Source organism: Brachionichthys hirsutus, chromosome 24 (genome assembly GCF_040956055.1).
Source record: "Brachionichthys hirsutus isolate HB-005 chromosome 24, CSIRO-AGI_Bhir_v1, whole genome shotgun sequence".
NCBI lineage: Eukaryota > Metazoa > Chordata > Actinopteri > Lophiiformes > Brachionichthyidae > Brachionichthys > Brachionichthys hirsutus.
The window spans coordinates 4,459,101-4,480,828 of NC_090920.1; the positions used below are offsets into that span (position 1 = coordinate 4,459,101).

The 21,728-nt window shown below is 44.5% G+C and overlaps 1 protein-coding gene across 1 annotated transcript; it reads left to right on the forward strand.

Moving 5' to 3' along the window:
- Positions 1-13,347: 13,347 nt before the first annotated feature.
- Positions 13,348-17,098, forward strand: LOC137912143 (high affinity choline transporter 1-like). Its single transcript, XM_068756495.1, has 8 exons — positions 13,348-13,531; positions 13,608-13,721; positions 13,935-14,090; positions 14,191-14,339; positions 14,410-14,553; positions 14,727-14,880; positions 15,987-16,201; positions 16,523-17,098. Exons 1-8 carry the CDS (start codon positions 13,348-13,350, stop codon positions 17,030-17,032), a joined length of 1,626 nt encoding a protein of 541 aa, XP_068612596.1. The 3' UTR covers positions 17,033-17,098.
- Positions 17,099-21,728: the final 4,630 nt, after the last annotated feature.

Sequence of the window (21,728 nt, forward strand, 5' to 3'; positions counted from 1 at the left end):
ATAAATTAATGCTAAATATATATTTTTTATGTTATTAGAGGTATTTCTGACATTCCGATTCTAATCCTGATTCTGAATGTAGAATCCGAATACTTCCTGAATGAGGAGATGTTTACTGAGATCGGCAGCGCGACGATTGACCAAAAAAGCCGGTGAAAGTGAACGACTGGATATTAACGCAATAAAATCTGAGGATAGGCGTCGTCTAAAGAAAACATTGCGTGAACTCGACCCCCAGTCTGTGATTTAGGAGCATCCAAATCAAGTAAAGCTTTATTTAGTACATTTAATGGTAGAAATGTGTAAAACACAGATGTATAGGTGAACTTATGTATCCTCTCATGATAATTATTCTGGAAAGTATTACTTTTTACTCACAAATTAAGTAACATGCTTTCCCACCCCCCCGTGTAATTAAAAAAAGCTACGATTCCCGATCCCTTGTCAATCTGCAAGAGCAGTTAAAATACCACAATTATGTCACAAATCTACCAATGTGATTTGTTCAGGTCTTTCCACTGAAATACTGTGTGCATTGCATGCATGGCCTCGGATTTAGAGGTGCCGGTCCCCCCCATCCCACTCGCTTCACGCTATGCTGCAAACCGCCTCAGTATTTTTATTCCTTTACCATGAAAGCAAACCTTTAGCCACTGGATTCACCTTGACATCATTATTTGTTTAGAAGTTATTCACAGAAAGCACACTTTCAGTAAATCCGGATTCTTCTGGATCTAGATCCTTAGATCCTTTTACACAGTGTTGCCACCAAATTTCCAGACCCAGAATCCAGGATCTGTTCTGGAGCATCACCAAAATGTTGAGTTATCTTGCTAACAGACCGACCAGCGCCGGCGATTGCATAGCCTCCTTGGCGGCGGTAATTCATCATGTCCAAAATCTACTCCTTCCATTATGCCCTTCCTTGCGACGCGAGTCTCTTCTGGATTAAACAAATCATCACATTTCTCCACACCAGGCCTTATTTAATCAGGATAGAATGTGTAACGCAAGCATTTAAAAAAAAATCTCATCAAAGATTGAGATTATTTCATTTGCGCGCTGAAGTTCATTTCAACTTTTAAGGCTTTCTGACCGCATTAGCAATGCAAAGCAGAGAAGGCGCTATTAGCATTCATGCTTCCGCCTGCTTCCTTTTTTCAGACTGTCTGCAGCCTGAGTGGAATAAAGATGTGTTTGATTTAGACGTTTAACGTTTGTGCTTGCATTCCCTTAGCTGGGAAAGCATAGCCCGCCGTCCGCCACGAGGCCGCTGGAGCTCCTCTGGAGGAGAATTTCATCCTGAAGGATTGAGCAAGACGTGCTGCAAGACTTTAATGACGTAAACACGGAACGCCAGTGATGCACGCGCGATCTAAAGGACAGATGTCTCATAACCAGAGTGAAAAGAAATGCGATCCTCGCAATATTTGGATCGATGCCTCAAAAAAGAAAGGTGAAAAAGGCAAAAGGAGCCACCTCGCACGCACACACAAACACACAAAGACACACACACACACACACACACACACACACACACAGAGCTGGTGCTATTCCAAACGTAACAACAAATGACAAATCAAGGCGACAAAAGAGAAACCATCCATTTGTTACTTTGCCTTTTGTTGTAACACACGAGTCACGGTGCTTTTAATTTGTCGTGTTTTTCCATTCGTCTTCATTTCTCGATATTTTATCATTTTTTATTTTTTGCATTTATTAAATTACCGTATTTTCACACCCATAGGACGCACCTAAAAGTCTTAGATTTTTTTCAAAATGTGCAGCGCGTCCATTGGTCCGCGCGGCCTATTTGTTGTTGTAAGGCGGACTCAGTCAGGCGCCTGGCGGAGTGATACGCGACGCGCTCCACCACAGTAAACTATTATGGCGTGTTGACGGAAGTGGCTGCCGGTCCCGCAGCAGAATACGGGAATAGAGCAGCGGAGAGAGAATCCAGCATTAATGAATCAATGGAGGAAGAGGAGGAAGCAAGAAGACGACTTGCAGCAACTCAGCCCCTGAGATCTGCGACTCCGTGCGGGCCGATCTCACCGATACGGTCTAGACCGGAGTGAAGCTAGCTAACGCGCTAACGCGCTAACGGGCTAACTAGCAAGCTAGCTTAACATCGTCATCCCCGGTGGATTAACCAAAGAACTCCAGCCGTTCAACGTTAAACTGCGGGCTGCGTGGGAGCGCTGGACGACAGAAGGAGACCACAGTTTCACTCAGAGTGGAAGGCAGCGCAGCGCCACAGTTTGACTGGATTGTAGCTGCTTCGGCTAACTGTCTGCTAGCATTGTTGTTCGCATCATTTCCGAGGCGCCGACGCCGCCGCACGGAAAGTGACGGCAATGAAGAAAGAGGCCGGCATGTTTGACGGAGATCTAGCGCAGCTGTTCACTACAGAAACAGAGGATGAGGACTTTGATGGGTTTGATTAATGACTCTGTTTTGCTCCGGCTCTATTTCTTAAAACGCGCACCAGTATGCTTGTTTGATTGATGACGATTAAAGATGTGAGTACCAAGCTCAGTTTTGCTCCTGCTTTATTTTGCGCACCTATCATGCCGGCGCCTTTTGATCCGCGCGCCCTTTGTATGTTTGAAATACCGAAAAATCAGCTGTTAATGAGACTGCACCGAATCACCAGGTGCGCCATAAGGTCGTGAAAATACGGTACACAGAAAAGAAAGGCACATTTAGAAAACAAGGCCTTTTAAAACAAGGCATCAGAGTCTCTCCGAGTTTAACATCATCATCATTAAGGCTGTGATTAAATTCGATTTGATTAACTATTACTTTATTATTTGCATATTTGCATATTCAATATTGCCCCAGTTTTTGCTCATTTTTCGATGTTCCAAGCCCCACAGAATATTCTTTACTATGACTATGCAAACACAGAATGAAAGATTAAAGTCTCTTCTTTCATCAGGAAAATAAAGTGTGTTCCTACCATCCATCCCCGGAATCGGATGTTTCATAAGTAAGTCGGACTGAGGTGCCCTGAATGCATCTCCTCCAGACAGGATGGCTCTGAGGCCAAACGCCACTATCCGACCACCACCTCTCGAGACAAGCGTCTCAGATAAGCCCGAGTGTTTGATGGAAGGGGGGGGGGGGGGGTTGTCTCTTTTCCTTTATCAATCTCAAACAGAGAGCTTTTTGCACCATTATTCTTCGTTCTTGCTGATAAGGTGCGGAGAGCCCAGAGTGGCGTGAAAGACATATTGTGCATGCCTGCTGTGAGATAAAAATGGGACTGAACTGCAAAAGGTCAAAGGCACCCTGGAACACGCCGAGCGAGTCTGCCCCCCCCCCCCCCCCCTCTGTTCCGGCTGCTCAGAGATGATGTTTTATTCGAAGTCTTGCCAAAATAAAAAGCCGTGTCCCGTGTTCCGCAGAAAGTCCTTCCTGAGTAATACACAAACACAGAGCGGCGTCGCCTCGATTCTTTGTCACCTCCAGGGAGCAGAAACAGGGAAAACAACCTCTGGATCCACAAAGGCTCAGATCACCTATAATTTTCCAAGCCCCACAGAATATTCTATACAATGACTATGCAAACACCGAACCTACCAAATTAAAGATCTCTTCTTTCATTAGAAAGAAACTGTTTTCGTTCTGGAGTTATTGGCCGTTGAAGAGAGTCGGATTTCAATGTCAGGGTTGGCAGTGAATGTTTGGGTCATCAAAAATCGTCTTTAGACGTCACTGGCACTCAATGGGTTAAATACCGCAGTATGCTGCAGAAACCTCACCTGCAGGGAGGAAGCCCCCCCCCAGCGGAGAAGCAGTCGTTGCAGGCAGCAGGCCGGGTCGGTGGCATCATGCAGATGTCAAACAACCGGCGGCTGCAGCATCCGCTCCTCGGCACCAGAGCCTCTGACGGATGTCGACGTTGACGCGAGGCAGAGCAGCAGCACCGTATTCGGTGACATGCCGCCAGGGCGCTCATTTGCAGCATCTACCCAGGAGAGCAGAGGGCTGCCTGGCTTGCCTCTGACCTGAATCTGCCTGTCGGATGCTCCCCCCCCCGGCTACACCGTGGGAGACACGCAAAAGATGTCAATTTTTTTTGGTCTTTTTTCCCCCCACTTCAGAGAGACATTTTTAGAGTCGGCTTGATTTGCTTGTCTCCGACAACTGGGAAGACGGAACAGACAATCCTCCCTTGGCCAAAAATATCCCGACGGTTCTGTCAACATTGAGTCGAGTGCGGTGCCGTGACCTCTGATGCGTCAACATTGAGTCGAGTGCGGTGCCGTGACCTCTGATGCAATGCACAAACAGTTTAGACATTGTTCCTCTGCAGCCAGAAGCCACACACACACACACACACACACACACACACGAGTAAGAGTTCGTCATCTAGAAGCTTTCATCTTCGGCCTAATCCTTTTCTTTTCGGTCGAGCTCACAGCTCAATCTTATGCTACTTGGATGCTTTATGAAGTGTGTTGGGAAAATAAACAAACAAACAAGCAAAATGAATAAATAAAAACATTGCAAAGCACTTCAATCGGTGCAGGTGATGCGTTTTTAGGAACTCTTGACGCTGAAATATCTCAACCACATCCAAAAGAAGTCCTCCTGCTAATGGTGCCGATATTTTCCTCCTCGCCCATTTTCGCCCAGGAGGAGCACAAGCTCGGGTTTCCCACCAAGACAAAGATATCCGAGTGTTCTTTGAGAACACGAGTTAATCCTCTGCAGCGCAGCTCGGTAGGGGAAGCTGTCGGCCGCTGATGATTAAGATTTGCAGAGATTTTTCTCAGCAGATGCCGTGTAAAAGCCAAAAAGTCATTCCTTAGAACGCTGAACGCTGAAAGCTTTGTAAATGTAATGTATACTCTTAAACGGCAGAAGCAATAATTCAGCAGACATGGACTTTTTCCGGGACAGATCCCCATCACTGTAGCGGCTAAACGTTCCCAGATGTTCTCCTGCCAGGATCTCCTGTCCCGCTGAAGTCCAGTATTTCCGGTTCTCCCGGCGCTCCTGTCTCCAATTGTCCTCTACCTGCGTCTCCTTCCAGGGGACACGGGGTCACCAAAGAGCACAAACCTCTACCGAGGCAGATCAGTTCCCCCAATATGTTATTACCCCTAGGCCAGGGGTGGGCAAACGTTTTGACTCGCGGGGCCACAATGGGTTCTAACCTTTGCCAGAGGGGCCGGGCCGGAAACAGCTGGATGGAGGGTTTGTGTGAACTAATGTAAATGATGTGTAAAAGCCATTACATGAAAGGATTTGGCCTTTTACAGGCAGCAAAAAGTAAAATTTAAAAATGAGGTTTAATTAGAATAAAATGTAATTTAATTATCTAATTTGGACAAGTTCGGCGGGGCCGGATTAAAAAGCCCAAAGGGCCGTATATGGCCCGGGGGCCGTCGTTTGCCCATGCCTGTCCTAGACCATCAGTACCCTGAAGACGAGAACCTCATAATGGAACTCTGCTTCTGGTGTTATAACCAGGTGTTATAACACATTGATGCCTTGTCACAGGTGGAGATGAAGGACCGAACAGCACATGATGGCAATTTACAGAAAGTCTTTCTGACTAGACAGAGCAGAGCCTCTCTGGCTGGGCTGAACTGCGCCTTATTCATCCTGAGCAAACGGGATGTCTGGCCACGGGGTGGGGGCGGGGGGTGTGTGTACCCTTTACCACCATGTGGGGGTGCTGTGGAACTGCCTGCTGTAGGTGTGACACACTTTTGCCGAGTGCTGGGCAGTGGAGGTTTAAATTAAACATTAAACACGGAGGGAAATGAGTCTCGAGGAGTGGGACGATGAGGCCGAGGGATTCTATTCATGAAATGTCCACTGTCCTTACAAACATCATAACGCAACACGGTGGGCGGATGATCCTTCTGCTGCCAACAGCCCCCCGTTGTGTTGCAAATATACGAGGTCACCAAAGGACTGATTTAAAATGCAAGCAGCACTTCTAACTCTGACACGAAGATGAAACGCACCTTAACCGGGGGGGCGGAGTTCATTTGGGATGCTTGGTGGTTCGACAAAGGTCAAAGCGTGGGATTTCATCACTGCTAGGTCAGGCGCGTGCGAGATTAAGTTGGGATTAGGGGATAGAGTTAAACAGGAAGTGCGACAGGAAGTGTGCGCAGGTCTCGTGTCGGTACCTTAGCGAAATGTTCCAAATGTTTGTCAAAATGCCGCGACAGCCAGACTTTCTTTGTCTTCTTTCTTTGAGGGCGAGATGTGATGTAATGGGGGGCGCCTGAAATGTCAGACGTGGGTGCGGTGCAAACGTTTGATAGCCTCGCAGTTACGCGGCCGCCATCCATCCGATCGCTCTTTGCAGCATTTAAAAAGCAGCCTCTGCTGTCGAGGCTTTAAACTCGCGAGAACAAGCGTGGAGGGGAGAGAGGTCCTTTGACAAAAAAGCAAAGTGCACTTATTGAACAATTAGCATATGCTATTCGGGTGACAATTGCCCAGAGATAATGCAAATTGGAAGGAGGGTCTAAAAATATCTCGCTAGAAATGTAGTACTTGTCAGCGTGCCCTTGGGCAAAACTCCCGCTTGTCATGCAAAGCTTTAAAAAGCAGACACGCATTGATTAAGGGTATAACGGGATCGACATCTGCAAATGCTTCCTGAATGTCCTGCGCTGCGGAGACTTGTGAATGGTTCTAGAGATGGGAGCAGCGATTGCGAGGAAGGCTGTGACTCTCTCTCTCTCGCTCTGACTTGGTTCGGGATAAAATACGGATGAGGTATAGCAGCTTTTTTTGAAACCTCAGGAATGTGTCAGCGGCGGTCGACGTGCGCGTCACGCCTTAAGAGGAGTGTGCAGGAATGTAAAAAAGCCTGTTGTCCTTTCACCGTCTCGTTGTTCAAAGGCCGGAAGCATCGGCTGCGTTTCAGCAGAGCATAATTCAGACGAGCGGTTGCATGGTGATGGTGCAGTGGGTAGTGCTGTGCCCTCATCTTTCTGTCGACACCCCCAGACACAGTTTCATAGTTATTGCATTTAGCTGTCATCCGAGTCTCATTTAGGGAAGCTTTTTTTTTTTTTTACTTTTTTAAAGCAGACGCCGCTCACAGAACTGAAACCTCATTTTCTCCATTATGTCTTTGCACCAGTTTCAGCTCCAAACTGATCCCAGATCAGTCTGGATCATTATTATTTGGGTTTTTCTCTCTCCACGACAGCAGATTTTCTGTGATCTATGAATTTGAAGGGGACATATGAGGGCAAAAAAATTAAAATAAATCAGTTTTTCCATGTTTCCATGGTAATATTTTGGTGGTTTCGGCCAAACTTGTGGAAAAAAAGAGTAGAATATGTCTCCGTCAAACTTTCTGACATCTGGAGTGGAATTGACCTACAGTGGGAAAAAAGTTCCTCTCAAACAATCTGGATCCAGATGATGGCGCTTAGACTTTATACTTCTCATACCGCGATGAGACGAGCAGTTGATTCTCCAGTCATTACCATTCTCATTGATTTCTGTGCAGCCCTGGAGATAATCTAATCCAGTATATTTTCATTCCCCCCCTGTGATTTTATCAGTCTCATTGCACTGCAGTCGCCGCCGCGCTGTTTGTGTCATCGTTTGGATTCTGCCGCAGATCCATCATCCTGCTTTTCTTATTTTCATTTGAAAGATCTTTCTAAAGGCCACTGTTACGTTTTTAATTTCTCGTGCTCAGATGATTGATTGCACCTTTTCTCTATCTTGTTTCTCCCTCCATCACATTTTATCTCCTGTCACCCACCTGCTGCTTTATCACTGCATTTATAAGCTACAACTTGCTTGTGCAGATAATACACCTTTTCTGCCTGCAGGTCTCTGGATGACTACAAATTATTATTCCTATAAATCATAACCCATTTGAGGAAGATTGAGAAAACATACTCCCAAGAAAACGATTGAGTACTCGGACAGAAGCAATGGATGAATATGTAGGACGGTAAAACTGTAAATATATCAAACAAAAAAAGATGGCATAGGAGTTTAAAGGGGACATATTATGAAAAAAAAAATCCTTTCCCCATGTTTCTACACGGTGGTTTTGGGTCATTACCAACCCAAAAAACTGTAAAATTAAACTATTGAGTCAATCTTGAAATCATTGCCCTTGAAGGCGAGCGCCGACTGCTAACGTAGCCCTGCGTCTGCTGAATGTACAAATATCCAGCTAAGATTTAAACTGCAATAGCGTCCTGATGCAGTATTAAAGTTTGGCTGTGTATTTATTCATTTGTAGAGATCGCTTAATGCATGCGCGGCGTAAAGCTACGCTAATTGGCCCAGCTAGATCAGCTGTTGGATCTTCAGTGATTGGCCAGTGATGTGATGACATCATCATTAGGTCGAGCACATATCAGAGTCTGGATAATTCACTACCAACAGATAAAGAATATATATATATAGATATATACAGGAGTCACATGATGTGGGTCAGTCTATCAGGGGGCAGATTGATTTATGCAAAATGATTGCAGCCTTAATGGTATGTTATGCAGTAAATTTCTATATATATATATATATACACTGGATTCACATACTGGCTGTATGCCCACCAACACTTGTACCCTAAATCTGGAATCAGTTTCATTTCGACTTTGGCATTTCAGGTGCGCAGCTCCATAAAACTCCATAAATCTGACAGCGGATGCGGTTTAATAGGGTTAAAATACACTTTTCACTGAGGCTTGGTCTAAAGCGTTTCCCTAGAGGACAGAGGGTGGGGTGTTCCTCTATGGGGGGGGGGGGGGGGTTGCAGTATTTCAAGGGGACACGCCACCTTGCTGCAGGAGCGGATTCCACACACAAAACCGTGAATGCCTAATGATTATTAATAATAATCGGTCTCAGAGGCGTCACATTATGCTCAGACATGCGTCCCGTGCAAAAACACTTTCAGTCGTTTATTACAGCCGCAGTGACACTTCAAAAGAATCCAAAATAGACCTAGAAGGCAAAAACGCAACCGGCGTAAGCAGCCGTTTACTGTGGAGTGGGAACGCCATTAGCCTCTGGGTCAGAAATGACTGAGACATTTATTCTGTAAAGTGTCGTTACTTTAGGGAAATGCTTCAGTCATTTCTGCTAATGCACGGCTATTTGTTTGCACAGTCTGAGTTTACGATCGCAACTAAAGCTGGAGTCATTCGCTTTAAATTCCGAGGTCAAAATCATCATCTTCCATCATTTTCGCCGCCAAGGAGAAGATTTGTTTTTCACTATTCGTCCGTTTGTTAGCAGGAATATAAAGAAACTGCTGGATATATCTTGATGAGAAAAAAAAAAAAAATGTGAAGATGGTCTGGATAAAAAAGAAATAAAAAATCCTTATTTTTCTATTGACTTATAATGAAGGCTTTTTTTTCATATAAAAAAGGAAAAAAAGAAATCTTGTAAAATATACATTCAATTCACTCCCCCCCAGCCTTTTACATTTTTTTGATAGATAGATAGATAGAAGATAGAGAGATATAGATGAAATCGACTCTAACGCCATCAATAGGAATTCTGTCCTTGTTTCTGCAACATAATGTATTAATGTCTCATTAATTTGACTTCTAGTTGCAGATGGAAAACAACCAGTGGCGTTAAATTCGAATCTGGAGCCAGATGTGTCGCTGACTCATGCATCCATCCGGGTTTTCCCTCTATGAATGTAGTAAGAATTCAATTCCAGGTATAATTGCACACTGAAATGGGAGCGCGCTGTTCCCTTCAGGCTGAGCATCAAGCACACAAACACGTTTCAGAAAGAGGTCCTACTCTCCACCTCTGGTCATGACCTCTGGGTCCAGTCCGAAAGGACAAGATCCCGGATACAAGCGGTGGAAATGAGTTTCCCACCCGGAAGAGCCGGAGGAGAGGGAAGTCTCACAATCCCTGCTGAGACTGTTGCCTCGGCGACCCGGGCCCCCGGATAAGCTGGATGGATGGATGGATAAATATAAAGAGTGGAAGATGCTGTAAGAGTAAAGCACGCCCTCTCCTGCTACCCAGCATGCAATGCGCAAAACTCCTCCACAGGGAGGCCTGCCGAGAAAGCAGCTCTGTGGAGTTTCTTCTTGCTGAATGAGGGTCAGCCAACACCGACGAACCCGCCCCCCCCGCCGACCCTACCAGAGGAGCGCAGACACACACCATGTGCCATTTCCTGGTTCCTATACGTAGCTGTTTGTGAGGACCGTAGCCTCACAGCTGACTCAGGACTTTCCCACTGACATAGACGCGTGTGCGTTATTGATTGCGGCCATTAGCAATCCTCAAATGGGTTATTTTTGAAATCAACGTGGGGGAAAAACAGGCGCCGAGGACGGTCTGCCGCGGTTTTCCGAGGCTGCGCCTCTGCAGATGGCGCCCCGGGGTGCAGCAACACCTGTCTGCTGATGGATGAGCGCCTTTAAACAACAGCCTGCTTTGAATAACCTGCGACGCTGTTCACTCGAGGTGCGGATGTGATCACGGAGCCCGGGTGTCAAATTTAGGTTTACAATAAAGGCGCTGGGTTTTGTGGGTCAGCGCCTGCAGTAGTATCAATAAATAAATAAAAAACTGAAGCCGATGTTTGAAACATTCATTCAAATTCATGAAAACCTTTTTTGGGGTCCATTTTGCACATGCAAATGTGTTTTAAAACACTTTGTACCTGCATTACAAATGAAGTTTATTATTTCTTAAAAGAATCACAGCACACGATTATTACCACCAAAGCTGCTACACAGCTAGTTAGCACGTTAGCACGTTAGCGTCTCACTACAGGAAACATTACATCTGAAGCTTATCCAATCTTTCAGTTACAATAAAAGCACTTCTTCAGATCTTTCAGAGAAATAAATGCAGGGCGTGATCTATCACACACACACACACCTACACACACACACACACGCGCACACTAATCTGCTTCACCTTACTTTCAAAGGGCTTGCAGGATGGAGAACAGGACGTTGATTAAATAAAATGCAAATCAGAGTGAGATTTTACACTTGACTCTGAATGTAGCCGTGAGGCGTCTCGATGCGTGTATTAGCATTCCGCTAGCGCGGCCTCCTGATTAGAACGTTCCTGCTTGCATGACTACAGATAAAGATGGAAAATCATTTCTCAGCACGACTTCACACGGAGGAATGGCAACCCAGCGACGGCTCAGCGTCTACATTATTTACATTCCGACGTGCTAATACGTGAAATCTCATACCACTCTGAATCGTTTTCCCTCCACAAAGAAATGCATTATGGGAGATTATATAAGGAGCTCCTAACGTAAGCCTAAAACAGGCATGGGCAAACTATGGCCCCCGGGCCATGTACGGCCCTTTGGCCTTTTTAATCCGGCCCGCCAAACTTGTCCAAATGAGATAATTAAATTACATTTTATTCTAATTAAACCTCATTCATTTGACCTTTTTCCAGTAATGCTACCTGTAAAAGGCCAAATCCTTTCATGTAATGGCTTTTACACATCATTTATATTAGTTCATACAAACACTCCCGGCTACTTTGTCAAATTTTAGAACCCATTGAGGCCCCGCGAGTCAAAACGTTTGCCCACCCCTGGCCTAAACCTAAGGCAGGAAGGAAGCACAATAACGAATTCAATGTCTAGCGTTAAACACAAATATACAAAGAAGAAGAAAAAAGCAGCCATATATTTAAAATATTTTACCCTAAAACTCAGCAGTACTCGAGTACTTTTGAAGATTTTAAATAGTGACAAATTCACATTCAACCCTCTACCACATCTCGGGATGCAGCTTGTTCTGCAGATAGAAACCCGTCTACTCTGCTCTGCACGCCGGCATCGGCAGAGACGCTCCGCGGCGGTAAAAGTCCATTTTATACATCGCGTGTATTTTTATTCGAAAAAGCGCTTCAACCCACACGGTACAAACCGCCGTAGCACTTGGCTGCGTGATGAATGCGTGGTTATGGCGAGCAGATGGGACCACGTGGCTCAGGAGACCTCTCGGCTGGTGTGGTCCAATCCACTGAAAATAGACGCCGTCCCAACAGAGAGCGAGAGAGCGATTCTAGGAAACTAGACACTTAACGCCTGGCGCCAAACACGTCCCAATGCAGTTTCCAAATATTGTAATTATTCACTAAACCATCCCCAAGCCTGAAGTTAACCTAGACGTAACCTCACCAGAGGCTGCTGCTATCAGTGCTGCATCATCTGAGCTCTCAGTGGACGGTTCCACTCCGTAGTCGGCTGCAAAATCCCACAGAGCTCTTGTATTTTTTAGGAAAATGAGGTTTGGGCACTCAATTTCTATGTTTCTGTCTTCACCGCTGACTACTATGATCCTTCCAGTAGTGCTGAATGAAAGCTTGATGAATCATTTATTGCTGTGAAGTCTTGTTCATGAACTTGTCCTTCGGCTGCTTTTCACCAGTATTTTCAGAACGAAGGCTTCAAATGACGGACACGACACAGATTTCGGAAGAAATGTTCAGGGAAATGAATGAATGAATTCATTTCATGGCATTCACACAAGGTTCCACCGCCAGGTACATGTAAACAAAGCCGAGGCTATTTCAAACAATGACCAGAAAAATCCTGGCTTTTTCCTTTTGTCCATTTTTCTCCCAGTGAACAAGTGAAAAGCAGCCGAAGGACAAGTTCATGAACAAGACTTCACCGCACATTGAGTGTAATTGTCGCCCATTGGCAAATGTCACCACAAAATTGACAGGAAGCTCCTTTAAGATCCAAAATAATTGGCTTGACTGGAAATGTCAGTCAGGTGTCTGACAACAGTTCCCACAGGAGACGAAACAAGGATAACATTTGGTATGGAAATTCCCTACAACTGTCCCCTTGTCTTCTAATCTTCACATGGTGATTTTATGACTGTTTATTCGGACTTTTCTAATGCAGCTATTTGCCAAATCATTATCGCATTGCTTCAGGGTGTTCCAGCATTATTTGTACTCGTATTATAACAGTAAGTAAACAACATGGTCATTGCAGAGCATTCATTGTAACACAGAAACCCAGAGCAGACGCTGATTCGGTAGCACTAATTAGTAAGTAGAATTGCATTTATTTTTACACATTACTTTTTGTCTTCTTCTGGAATTCTTATGTGGATCACATCCTGCATGACCAACATCTATAAGATATTCGAAGAGTCCAGTGCGTTACCACAAATGGGATCATGGAATTTGTGAGCCATTAGTCCAGCGGGTACAAAGTGAGAGTTCGGTTCCGCCCATACTTTGCATAGAAGCTATTATTAAGAACCAGTTTGAGTGAGTCGCCACTGTCAATGCGGTACGAACACATTCGTGTATATCAGCTAAAGCAGCGCAGAGGTTTAAGGATCTGGCTGGCTTACGATGGCTCTCAATGTAGCAGGTCTGATAATGATGGTCATCTTCTACGCGTTCGTGTTGGGAATCGGCATCTGGACATCAGTGAAGTCTAAGAAAATGGGAAAGAACGCACACAGTCGGCAGGTAGAGATTTCATTCTTGGCCAACAGGAGCATCGGCTTGATGGTGGGAATATTCACAATGACAGGTGAGTTTTAAGTCACAAAGACTGAATAATATCCTGAAACTTTTAATGACTTTTATATGAATTTTCATTGTTGCAGCCACCTGGGTTGGCGGTGCCTTCATCATTGGGATTGCAGAGTCGGTTTACGACCCCACCAAGGGTCTGATCTGGACTCTTATTCCTCTGCAAATTTCATTTTCCTTCATCGTTGGTAAGTGTGTGAAATACAAGAAAGCACCTTGCAGATGGATGAATCACTGGCCAATGAAAACATTGTCAGTTTGATCAGTCTAAATTACAGTTGAGTAAAATAGTTCTGATCTTTGCCTTCAGGAAACATCAAGGATTGTATTGTCAATAAAAGGAATAAATATACCTGTAGACCTGCAAGTGTTTTTCTTTTTACTCGTTTTCATCCATCCAGGCGGGTTGTTCTTTGCAAAGCCAATGAGGGAGAAGAATTACATCAGTTTAATGGACCCATTCGAGAGAAAGTATGGGAAAGAACTGACTGCAGTTCTGTCCATCGTTTCTGTCCTGAGTGAAGTTCTCTGGATTCCTGGATTACTGACTGCTTTGGGTACAAATATTCAACGACACTAAAACACATTCACTTCCTGACTTCCTGAATTCCTGATATTGTTTCCTCATTCTGTGCTCTTTATATTTGACCCACCCAGGAGCGACCATGACGGTGGTTCTGGATCTGCCCTTCAGCCTTTGTGTCTGGATCTCTGCTGCGGTCGCCATCATCTACACTGTTCTCGGAGGTCTTTATTCCGTTGCTTACACTGACGTCATCCAGCTGTCACTGATACTTATCAGCCTGGTGAGTTTCATCAAGCGAATCTCAACGTTTCAGCGGTCGTCTTCTTCATTTGGGCGTCTTCTCTTCGCAGTGGTTGTGCGTCCCGTTTGTTCTGACGTCTGGTATTTATACTGACCTCATTGAAACAGCCGTCAACAACACTTACCAGGCGCCATGGCTCGGTCGGGTTGAGTCAGATGAGATTGGGAGATGGATTGATCATTTTCTATTGATGGTAAGATTAATAACACTATTGCTGCTATATTATTTCTCTTGCCAGGATAAATATCAAGGGTTCAGTCACTGAACTTGTGAACCTTCACAAGATTAACAAAGAAACATGGCAAACTTAACCAGTTGTTAATGTAAGGGCAGCGTCTGGATGGGTTTCGCTCTTAATCTTTTCAGAGTTTGGGTAATCTGGCTGCTCAGGACTTCCACCAGAGGACACTCTCCTCCAGCTCCACTTCCACAGCCAGAAGCATCTGTTTCATCGCGGCAGGAGCCGTCATCCTTGCCGGAATCCCATCCATGCTAATTGGAGCCGTGGCGGCTTCGACAGGTTGGGACTTTCTTGTGTGTGATTGGGAGGCGCAGTGAATTTAAGAATTAGTCATGCAATGTTTGATGATGATGAATATATTTATTAGATAGAATGTTAGCGTACAATTACAGTCAAACAGTAGCATGTATTACAGTACAAATAAAGTCAAACAGCCTGTCTAAGAGGAGCATTTCAAAAAAAGCCCTTGCGGTCTTGTTTCCGTTGAAAGTCCTTCGTACATAAATCATCCACAATTAACAATACAAATAAAACTAATATTAAATTACTCAATTGATGCAAAATAACAATAAAATAAAAATATATTACACCACAGATGCAAAACGAACAATAAATTAAAAAGACACATAATATGTACAACGTAGGTGGACAAAAAAGGGGGGTTGATCCGGAGAGAGTCGTGATGACTATCTCCGTTTCTGTCCCCCTGAAATGTGTATTTTTAGGGCCGTTTTGAAGGAGGCCAAAGAGGTGCATGTTTTGAGGGCAGGAGTCAAACCGTTCCACCCTTGGGGGGCACTATTATAAAAAGATGATTTACCCATGTTAGTCCTATAGGAGGGGGTAATCAGGTTGTTGTTTGAGCTCCCTCTAGTGTTGTGGCTGTGGGTGTCACTAAATCTGTGGAGGTGTTTATTCAGGTATGCAGGGATTGAGGGGACTGAGGGCAGAGCTGCATTGACTATTTTAAATGCCAATCCCATTTTGAGTTGTTTAACCCTGTCTTCTACCCTGAGCCATTTTAGGCTCGCAAAAAATCTAGGAAAAAGGTGGGTCATGGCCCCAGATTGAGGAGTAGCCGAATGAGTTTATTTTGGGAGGTTTGGAGCCTGGTTTTCAGGGACATTTTGATGTTGGAATACCAGGAGGTGCTAGCATAGTCAAAAAGGGGCTGAACGAGGGCTCCAGCAAGAGTCCGGAGAGCACTTTTGTTGACAGAAGGAGACATTCTGCCCAAAAACCTTGTCCTTTGAAGTATTTGATGACAAGCAGTTTCATGAGTTTTCCAGTGGACACATTCTGATGTATTTATGAGCCATGCTTGGGTAACACACATTTGGTTCTGGTGTTGGAAACTGTTAATAATTATTATTCCTTTATTTCAGACTGGAATTCCACTTCCTACGGCTCCCCCTCTCCATATGAGCGTGGAGAATCGGCAATGGCATTGCCCATCACCCTTTCCCAATCAACCCCAACTTTCATTTTTGCCCTTGCCATTGGAGGTGTTGCTGCTGCAGCAATGTCATCTGCTGACTCCCTTCTTCTGTCTGCAACCACCATCTTCACCACCAACATCTACCAGACCATCAGGAGTCAGGTGCACTGCGTTGAACAGGACCATGGAAATTATATTCATAGTTATCTCAGTATAGCCCTAACCCTAACGAAATTTATCTCAATACATGTTTAAAAACCAAAATATTATTTGATGCTGGTCTTGCATCGTAATAGGAAGAAACCTCGGACAGGTCCTGACTTAAGCTGGGTAGCCCACAACCTTTAACACAGAAAGAGTTACAATCTCTTACGCTAGTTCAGGATTTATATTTAAATCACCTGCAATTGATGATGATGATTTGATCTAAAATGTATTAATCAAGGAATATATTTACTAAAAATGTTGTTCTCTGCTCCACAGGCATCGGATAAAGAGCTGAAGTGGGTGATTCGTTGCTCTATAATAGTTGCAGGACTTGTGGGAACCTCCCTCACCTACCTGAGCAGTGGAATCTTGATGTTCTGGATCTTCGGCTCAGACCTAACTTACACTATTATATTCCCACAATTGGTCTGCGTCCTCTTCACTGATGTCTCCAACGGTTACGGAGCGACCGCGGGCTTCCTGCTTGCTGTGGTGTTGAGGCTGTTGTGTGGAGAGCCTCTGATCGGCCTCCCTGTGATCCTGCACTTCCCTCATTGCATATTAGAGGATGGCGTCTACATCCAGACCTGGCCTTTCAAGACCATTTGCATGCTGATTACTCTGGTTTCCATTTTAGCGCTCTCATACGTGTTCTCAGTTCTGTTTCAAAAGGGAATCCTTCCAGAGAGGTGGGATGTGTTCAAGGTGAAAACACAGCGAGCGTCACCAGCAGAGGTTCAGGGAGATCAAACCGTCTCTGAACCGATGCTGCAGGAAATAAATTAAGTTTTTTGGCATTATAGCGATAAGCTTGTCATCAGCGATCACACTATTTCGAAAAGCGATTTCATTATCATGGTTAAGTAGAGATTGTTTTATTTTTGAAGGTTGTGTAATTGTAACATGGTGATCTTTCTCTTGACATTATGTTTGTTTCCTATTTCAGAATTTCAATCACCAATATAGAAATATCAAAAAGTCAATGTTCACTGTTTCTTTCTACCCTAAATGATTTAAAAACTCACAAACATCACCAGTGCATTTACAAAATAGATACGAATTTAATTAATGGACATAAATGGACATCAGTGAGATATTGAACTATGCACCACCTTTTCCTTGCATACAAATCCTTTTTTACAAACTTTCCAGGAGGCGGTAAGGAGACTTTAGATTTGCTGAGTATGAGGTGGTTCGGAGTAAGATGCCGTTGAGTGAGTGAGAGTTCGGTTCCACCTATACTTTGCATAGAAGCTATTACTAAGAACCAGTTTGAATGAGTCGCCACTGTCAATGCAGCACAAACACATACGTGTATATCAGCTAAAGGAGCGGAGAGGTTTAAGGATCCGGCTGGCTTACGATGGCTGTCAACGTAGCAGGTCTGATAATGACGGCCATCTTCTACGGGTTCGTGTTGGGAATCGGCATCTGGTAGACCTAAGTGTTTTTCTTTTTACTCGTTTTCATCCATCCAGGCGGGTTCCCAGAAGAATTACATCAGTTTAATGGACCCATTTCAGAGAAAGTATGGTAAAGAACTGACTGCCTGTTCTGTCCATCGTTCCTGTCCTGAGTGAAGTTCTCTGGATTCCTGGATTACCGACTGCTTTGGGTACAAATATTCAACGACACTAAAACACATTCACTTCCTGTCTTCCTCATATTGTTTCCTCATCGAACGGACAAGATCAGGTGGAAGTGATATATTTGACCCACCCAAGTTCTGGATCTACCCTCTGCTGCGGTGGCCATCAGCTACACTGTTCTGGGGTGCTGGGGGTCGGTGGGCCACCAGACCGGCCTCCCGTGCCACCGTGCTAACCTTGGTGCATCGGCTGGGTCGGTGGGTGCCACTCTGGGACCCTGGGCTGGTCCTTCTGCAGATGGCTCCTGTGGGTCGTGCTCTGGGTGCTGTCGTGGCTTGGGATGTTCTGGGGGGGGGGGGGGGGGGGGGGCGCACTGCCTTATTGGGCCCAGGGTGACAGCTCTTCTCTTTGGTGGAGGTTTCATGCGTGCCAGTTCCACCACACCAGCACCTATCGAAACTCAATACAAGAGTTAACTCCTCCCCTCCCTCACTGAGTCAGTGGAGGTTGACCGTGCTTTTCTCTTACGATCTTCAAATAATGACTCCTGCTTTGATCACAAGATTTCCCATTTTAGTCTTTCATTTGGTTCATTCCTCCTATAGGACTAACATGGGTAAATCATCTTTTTACAATACTGCCCCCCAAGGGTGGAACGGTTTGACTCCCGCCCTCAAAACATGCACCTCTTTGGCCTCCTTCAAAAAGGCCCTAAAAATACACCTTTCAGGGGGACAGAAACGAAGATAGTCATCACGACTCTCCCCGGATCAACCCCCCCCCCCCCCCCTTCTTTTTGTCCACCTACGTTGCACATATTAATTGCCTTAGTAATTTATTGTAATTTATGTAAGTTATTTATTGTCATTCATTGTCATTTTGCATCAGTGATGTAATTTATTTTAGATTAATTGTTAGTTTGCACTGGCGGTGTAAAATCATTTTATTTTTGTTTTTCTAATGTTACGTTGCATTAATTGTGTAATTTAATATTGGTTTTATTTTTATTTGTATTGTTAAATTTGTATTGTTAATTGTGGATGATTTATGTACGAAGGACTTTCAACGGAAACAAGACCGCAAGGGCTTTTTTTGAAATGCTCCTCTTAGACAGGATGTTTGACTTTATTTGTACTGTAATACATGCTACTGTGTGACTGTACTTGTACTCTAACACTCTATCTAATAAATATATTCATATTCATATTAATTCGGTGTTTGCATAGTCATAATAAAGAATATTCTGTGGGGCTTGGAGAATCGGGAAAAATGTGTGAAAACTGTGGCACTCAGCACATAGCGGTGCTGAAAATGGCTGCCACTCAATAAGTTAAAATTCATTTTAGAAAATCCTCTAGAGGCAGGCAACAAACTGCATTAAAGAGCTTCAAAATTCTGACCCAACATTTATTGTCTTTGTGTGGGCTTTATCTAAACTATGTGTAACTCCAAAAGAACTTTGGCTGAGGTAATAAAACTTGCACGGGACACACAGTTGAATTTCTGTCGGCGGAATCTGCAGTCGGAAAAGAAGCAATGCCAAGCTGCGAATGAAGACTAAATCCCTGAAAGCTTTTAAAACAGGCGTGCAAAAGGTTGTCGGCTGTTTATGCAGGCTTTGTAAAGAAAATCAATCGGGGGGTTGCAGCACTTACCCCTCTGTGCCCTCTAATAGAACTATCACGGGAGTCTCATTTGCATACGAGCATCCAAGTGGCAACAGCAGAAAGCACAGGGGCTGTTTGCCCCGGTCAAAGATACTCACTGGCTGCTGGGCAACTTTCCAGGAGCGTGACCGAAGCGTGAATCCAAGGTTCCTCACTGTCATGTACCCGGCAGCGGTATTAATAAGCATGAGGTACGCCCACAACAAGGCAGGAATTAATCATTATTACATCTGTAAGGGTAAACTAAAGGTCTGAGCTCATTTGCACGCAAAAAAATTAAGAAAGAAGCTCAACGGAGAAAATTCAAGATGGTCCAACACATTGTTTTCAGGATCAAGTGTTTCTTCCTGTTACTTGGACTGCTTACCGCTGAGGGCCGGAGCCAGGTGCAGCAGACCATTGTCTACCAGGGGCAGTAGCTGCGGGACCTGGCACGGCTTGCTAAAGTAGCCCCCCCCCGAACTGCTCTGGAGGACATGGTATGGACCAAGAGGGGTGGTAAGTAGAGAGGAGTCTGTGTCGCTCCGAGTATTCAGCACTTTGGCGATGGAGGCAACCAAAACCTTCCCTTTAACAGACAGAAACCTTTGAACAGAACCTTAGACTCATAGTGGGCGACACGCTGTCTTGAGCAGTTGGGTTGAGAGAGAGAGAGAGAGAGAGGTAGAAGGACAGATAGGAGGACAAGAAAGAGAGAGGGGAAGAGCGGCCATCGCAGGACGACCTCCTCGGCGGAAGGTCCAACATGGTCCCGAGCTCGCAGTGTGTGGCCAATTGGATTTAATTATTTCCTGGGAATTGGTATCATTCTGTGTCCCTACCTGGGGTGAATCTATAGAACATAAGGATAAACTCTATGAGGGTACTTACATAAAGTACATAAGTAAGTATCGCCTCCAAATGTTGACTATTCCACACAGAGGAAATGTCAGATTTTAATGAGATCGCCGGGGGCGCTGCGCGACTGAGATGAAGCCACAGGGCTTACCTTTTGGGATCAATATATCAATCAGATATTAAAGGGAGAAAAGCAGCGCAAAGGGATAAAAGAGAAGACTCGACAATGGCCGCCGGAATATCAGCGTCACCGGGGTTCAACACAAAACACAGGATCAAACGCACCTCCTGAATACAGCCGAAGAAAGGCCCGACGGTAACCATGGGAGATTCATCCACAAAGGAAAGCACAAAGAATGTCAAAATGAGGGATGAGCTAAATAGTTAATAGCGGTCAGACAGAGGAGCGTCGCTCATGCGATGACGGTTTATTCATCCGCCTGTCATTGTGCTTCATTCCGGATGAGCTGCTGCTCTGTTTGTCTCCTTTATGGACTTGATTACCGTTCCGAGCCGGAGCCGACCGGAGACTCGACATCTCCGCCTCCAGACTGATCAACCCCAGGAAGGGTTATCTGGATCAGATCCGGATTGCGGATCTTTTCCCTAAAATAGGGGGTACGCGTTGATTTTATCAGGATTACGGAAAAAAGTGCTGGATTTATCTTGATGACCAAGAGATGGGTCTTGGTCTAAATTAGATCCCATCAAATTTTAAGAGCGATCCGGATACCTGTCTGGATGCAAAACAAAATCTGATTTCCACATTTACTTATAATGGAGGCTTTTAAAGTTTTTTAAATCTTTTTTAATTGAAAATATTAGATATTCTCTAAGTTTTATAGTAAATGGCAGCCCTTCTTAACTTCCTTTGAATCACTTCCATTATTTTTTTTTAGGATTGATGGACCCCCCCCCCCCCCCCCTTTATCTTTGTATTTATTTAATTTATTTGTTATTTTTCTCTCTTTCTTTTTTCGTGGGTTTATTTTGTACACTTTGTAAAAAGGGGAAAAAAAAGTATAATACCGTATTTTTTGGATTATACGTCGCTCCGGATTGTAGGTCGCACCAGCCAAAAAATGCATAATTAAGAAGAAAAAAACATATATAGGTCGCACTGGAGGATAAGTCGCATTTTTGGGGAAAATTTATTTGATAAAATCCAACACCAAACAACATATAGCACAAAGAACATGCTAACACGTTTACCAAAATATCAGGTTTTATTCAGAATCACGAAATCCAAGGAAATCTTCATCCTCGGTGTCACTTTTGAACAACTCCCCCAACTCGGCAGGTAGACAAGACGCCGCTTCCTCTTCTACGTCGCTTACATCAGACTCGTCGTCAGTTGCAGTTCCAATTATTCCAGCCTTTCTGAATCCC

Bases quoted from the DNA above. Each gene is read 5' to 3' on its own strand.
- LOC137912143 (XM_068756495.1), top strand. From the start codon at position 13,348: ATGGCTCTCAATGTAGCAGGTCTGATAATGATGGTCATCTTCTACGCG. The intron at 13,722-13,934 runs GTAAGTGTGTGA...TCATCCATCCAG, and splicing joins TTCATTTTCCTTCATCGTTG to GCGGGTTGTTCTTTGCAAAG. The intron at 14,881-15,986 runs GTTGGGACTTTC...CCTTTATTTCAG, and splicing joins AGCCGTGGCGGCTTCGACAG to ACTGGAATTCCACTTCCTAC.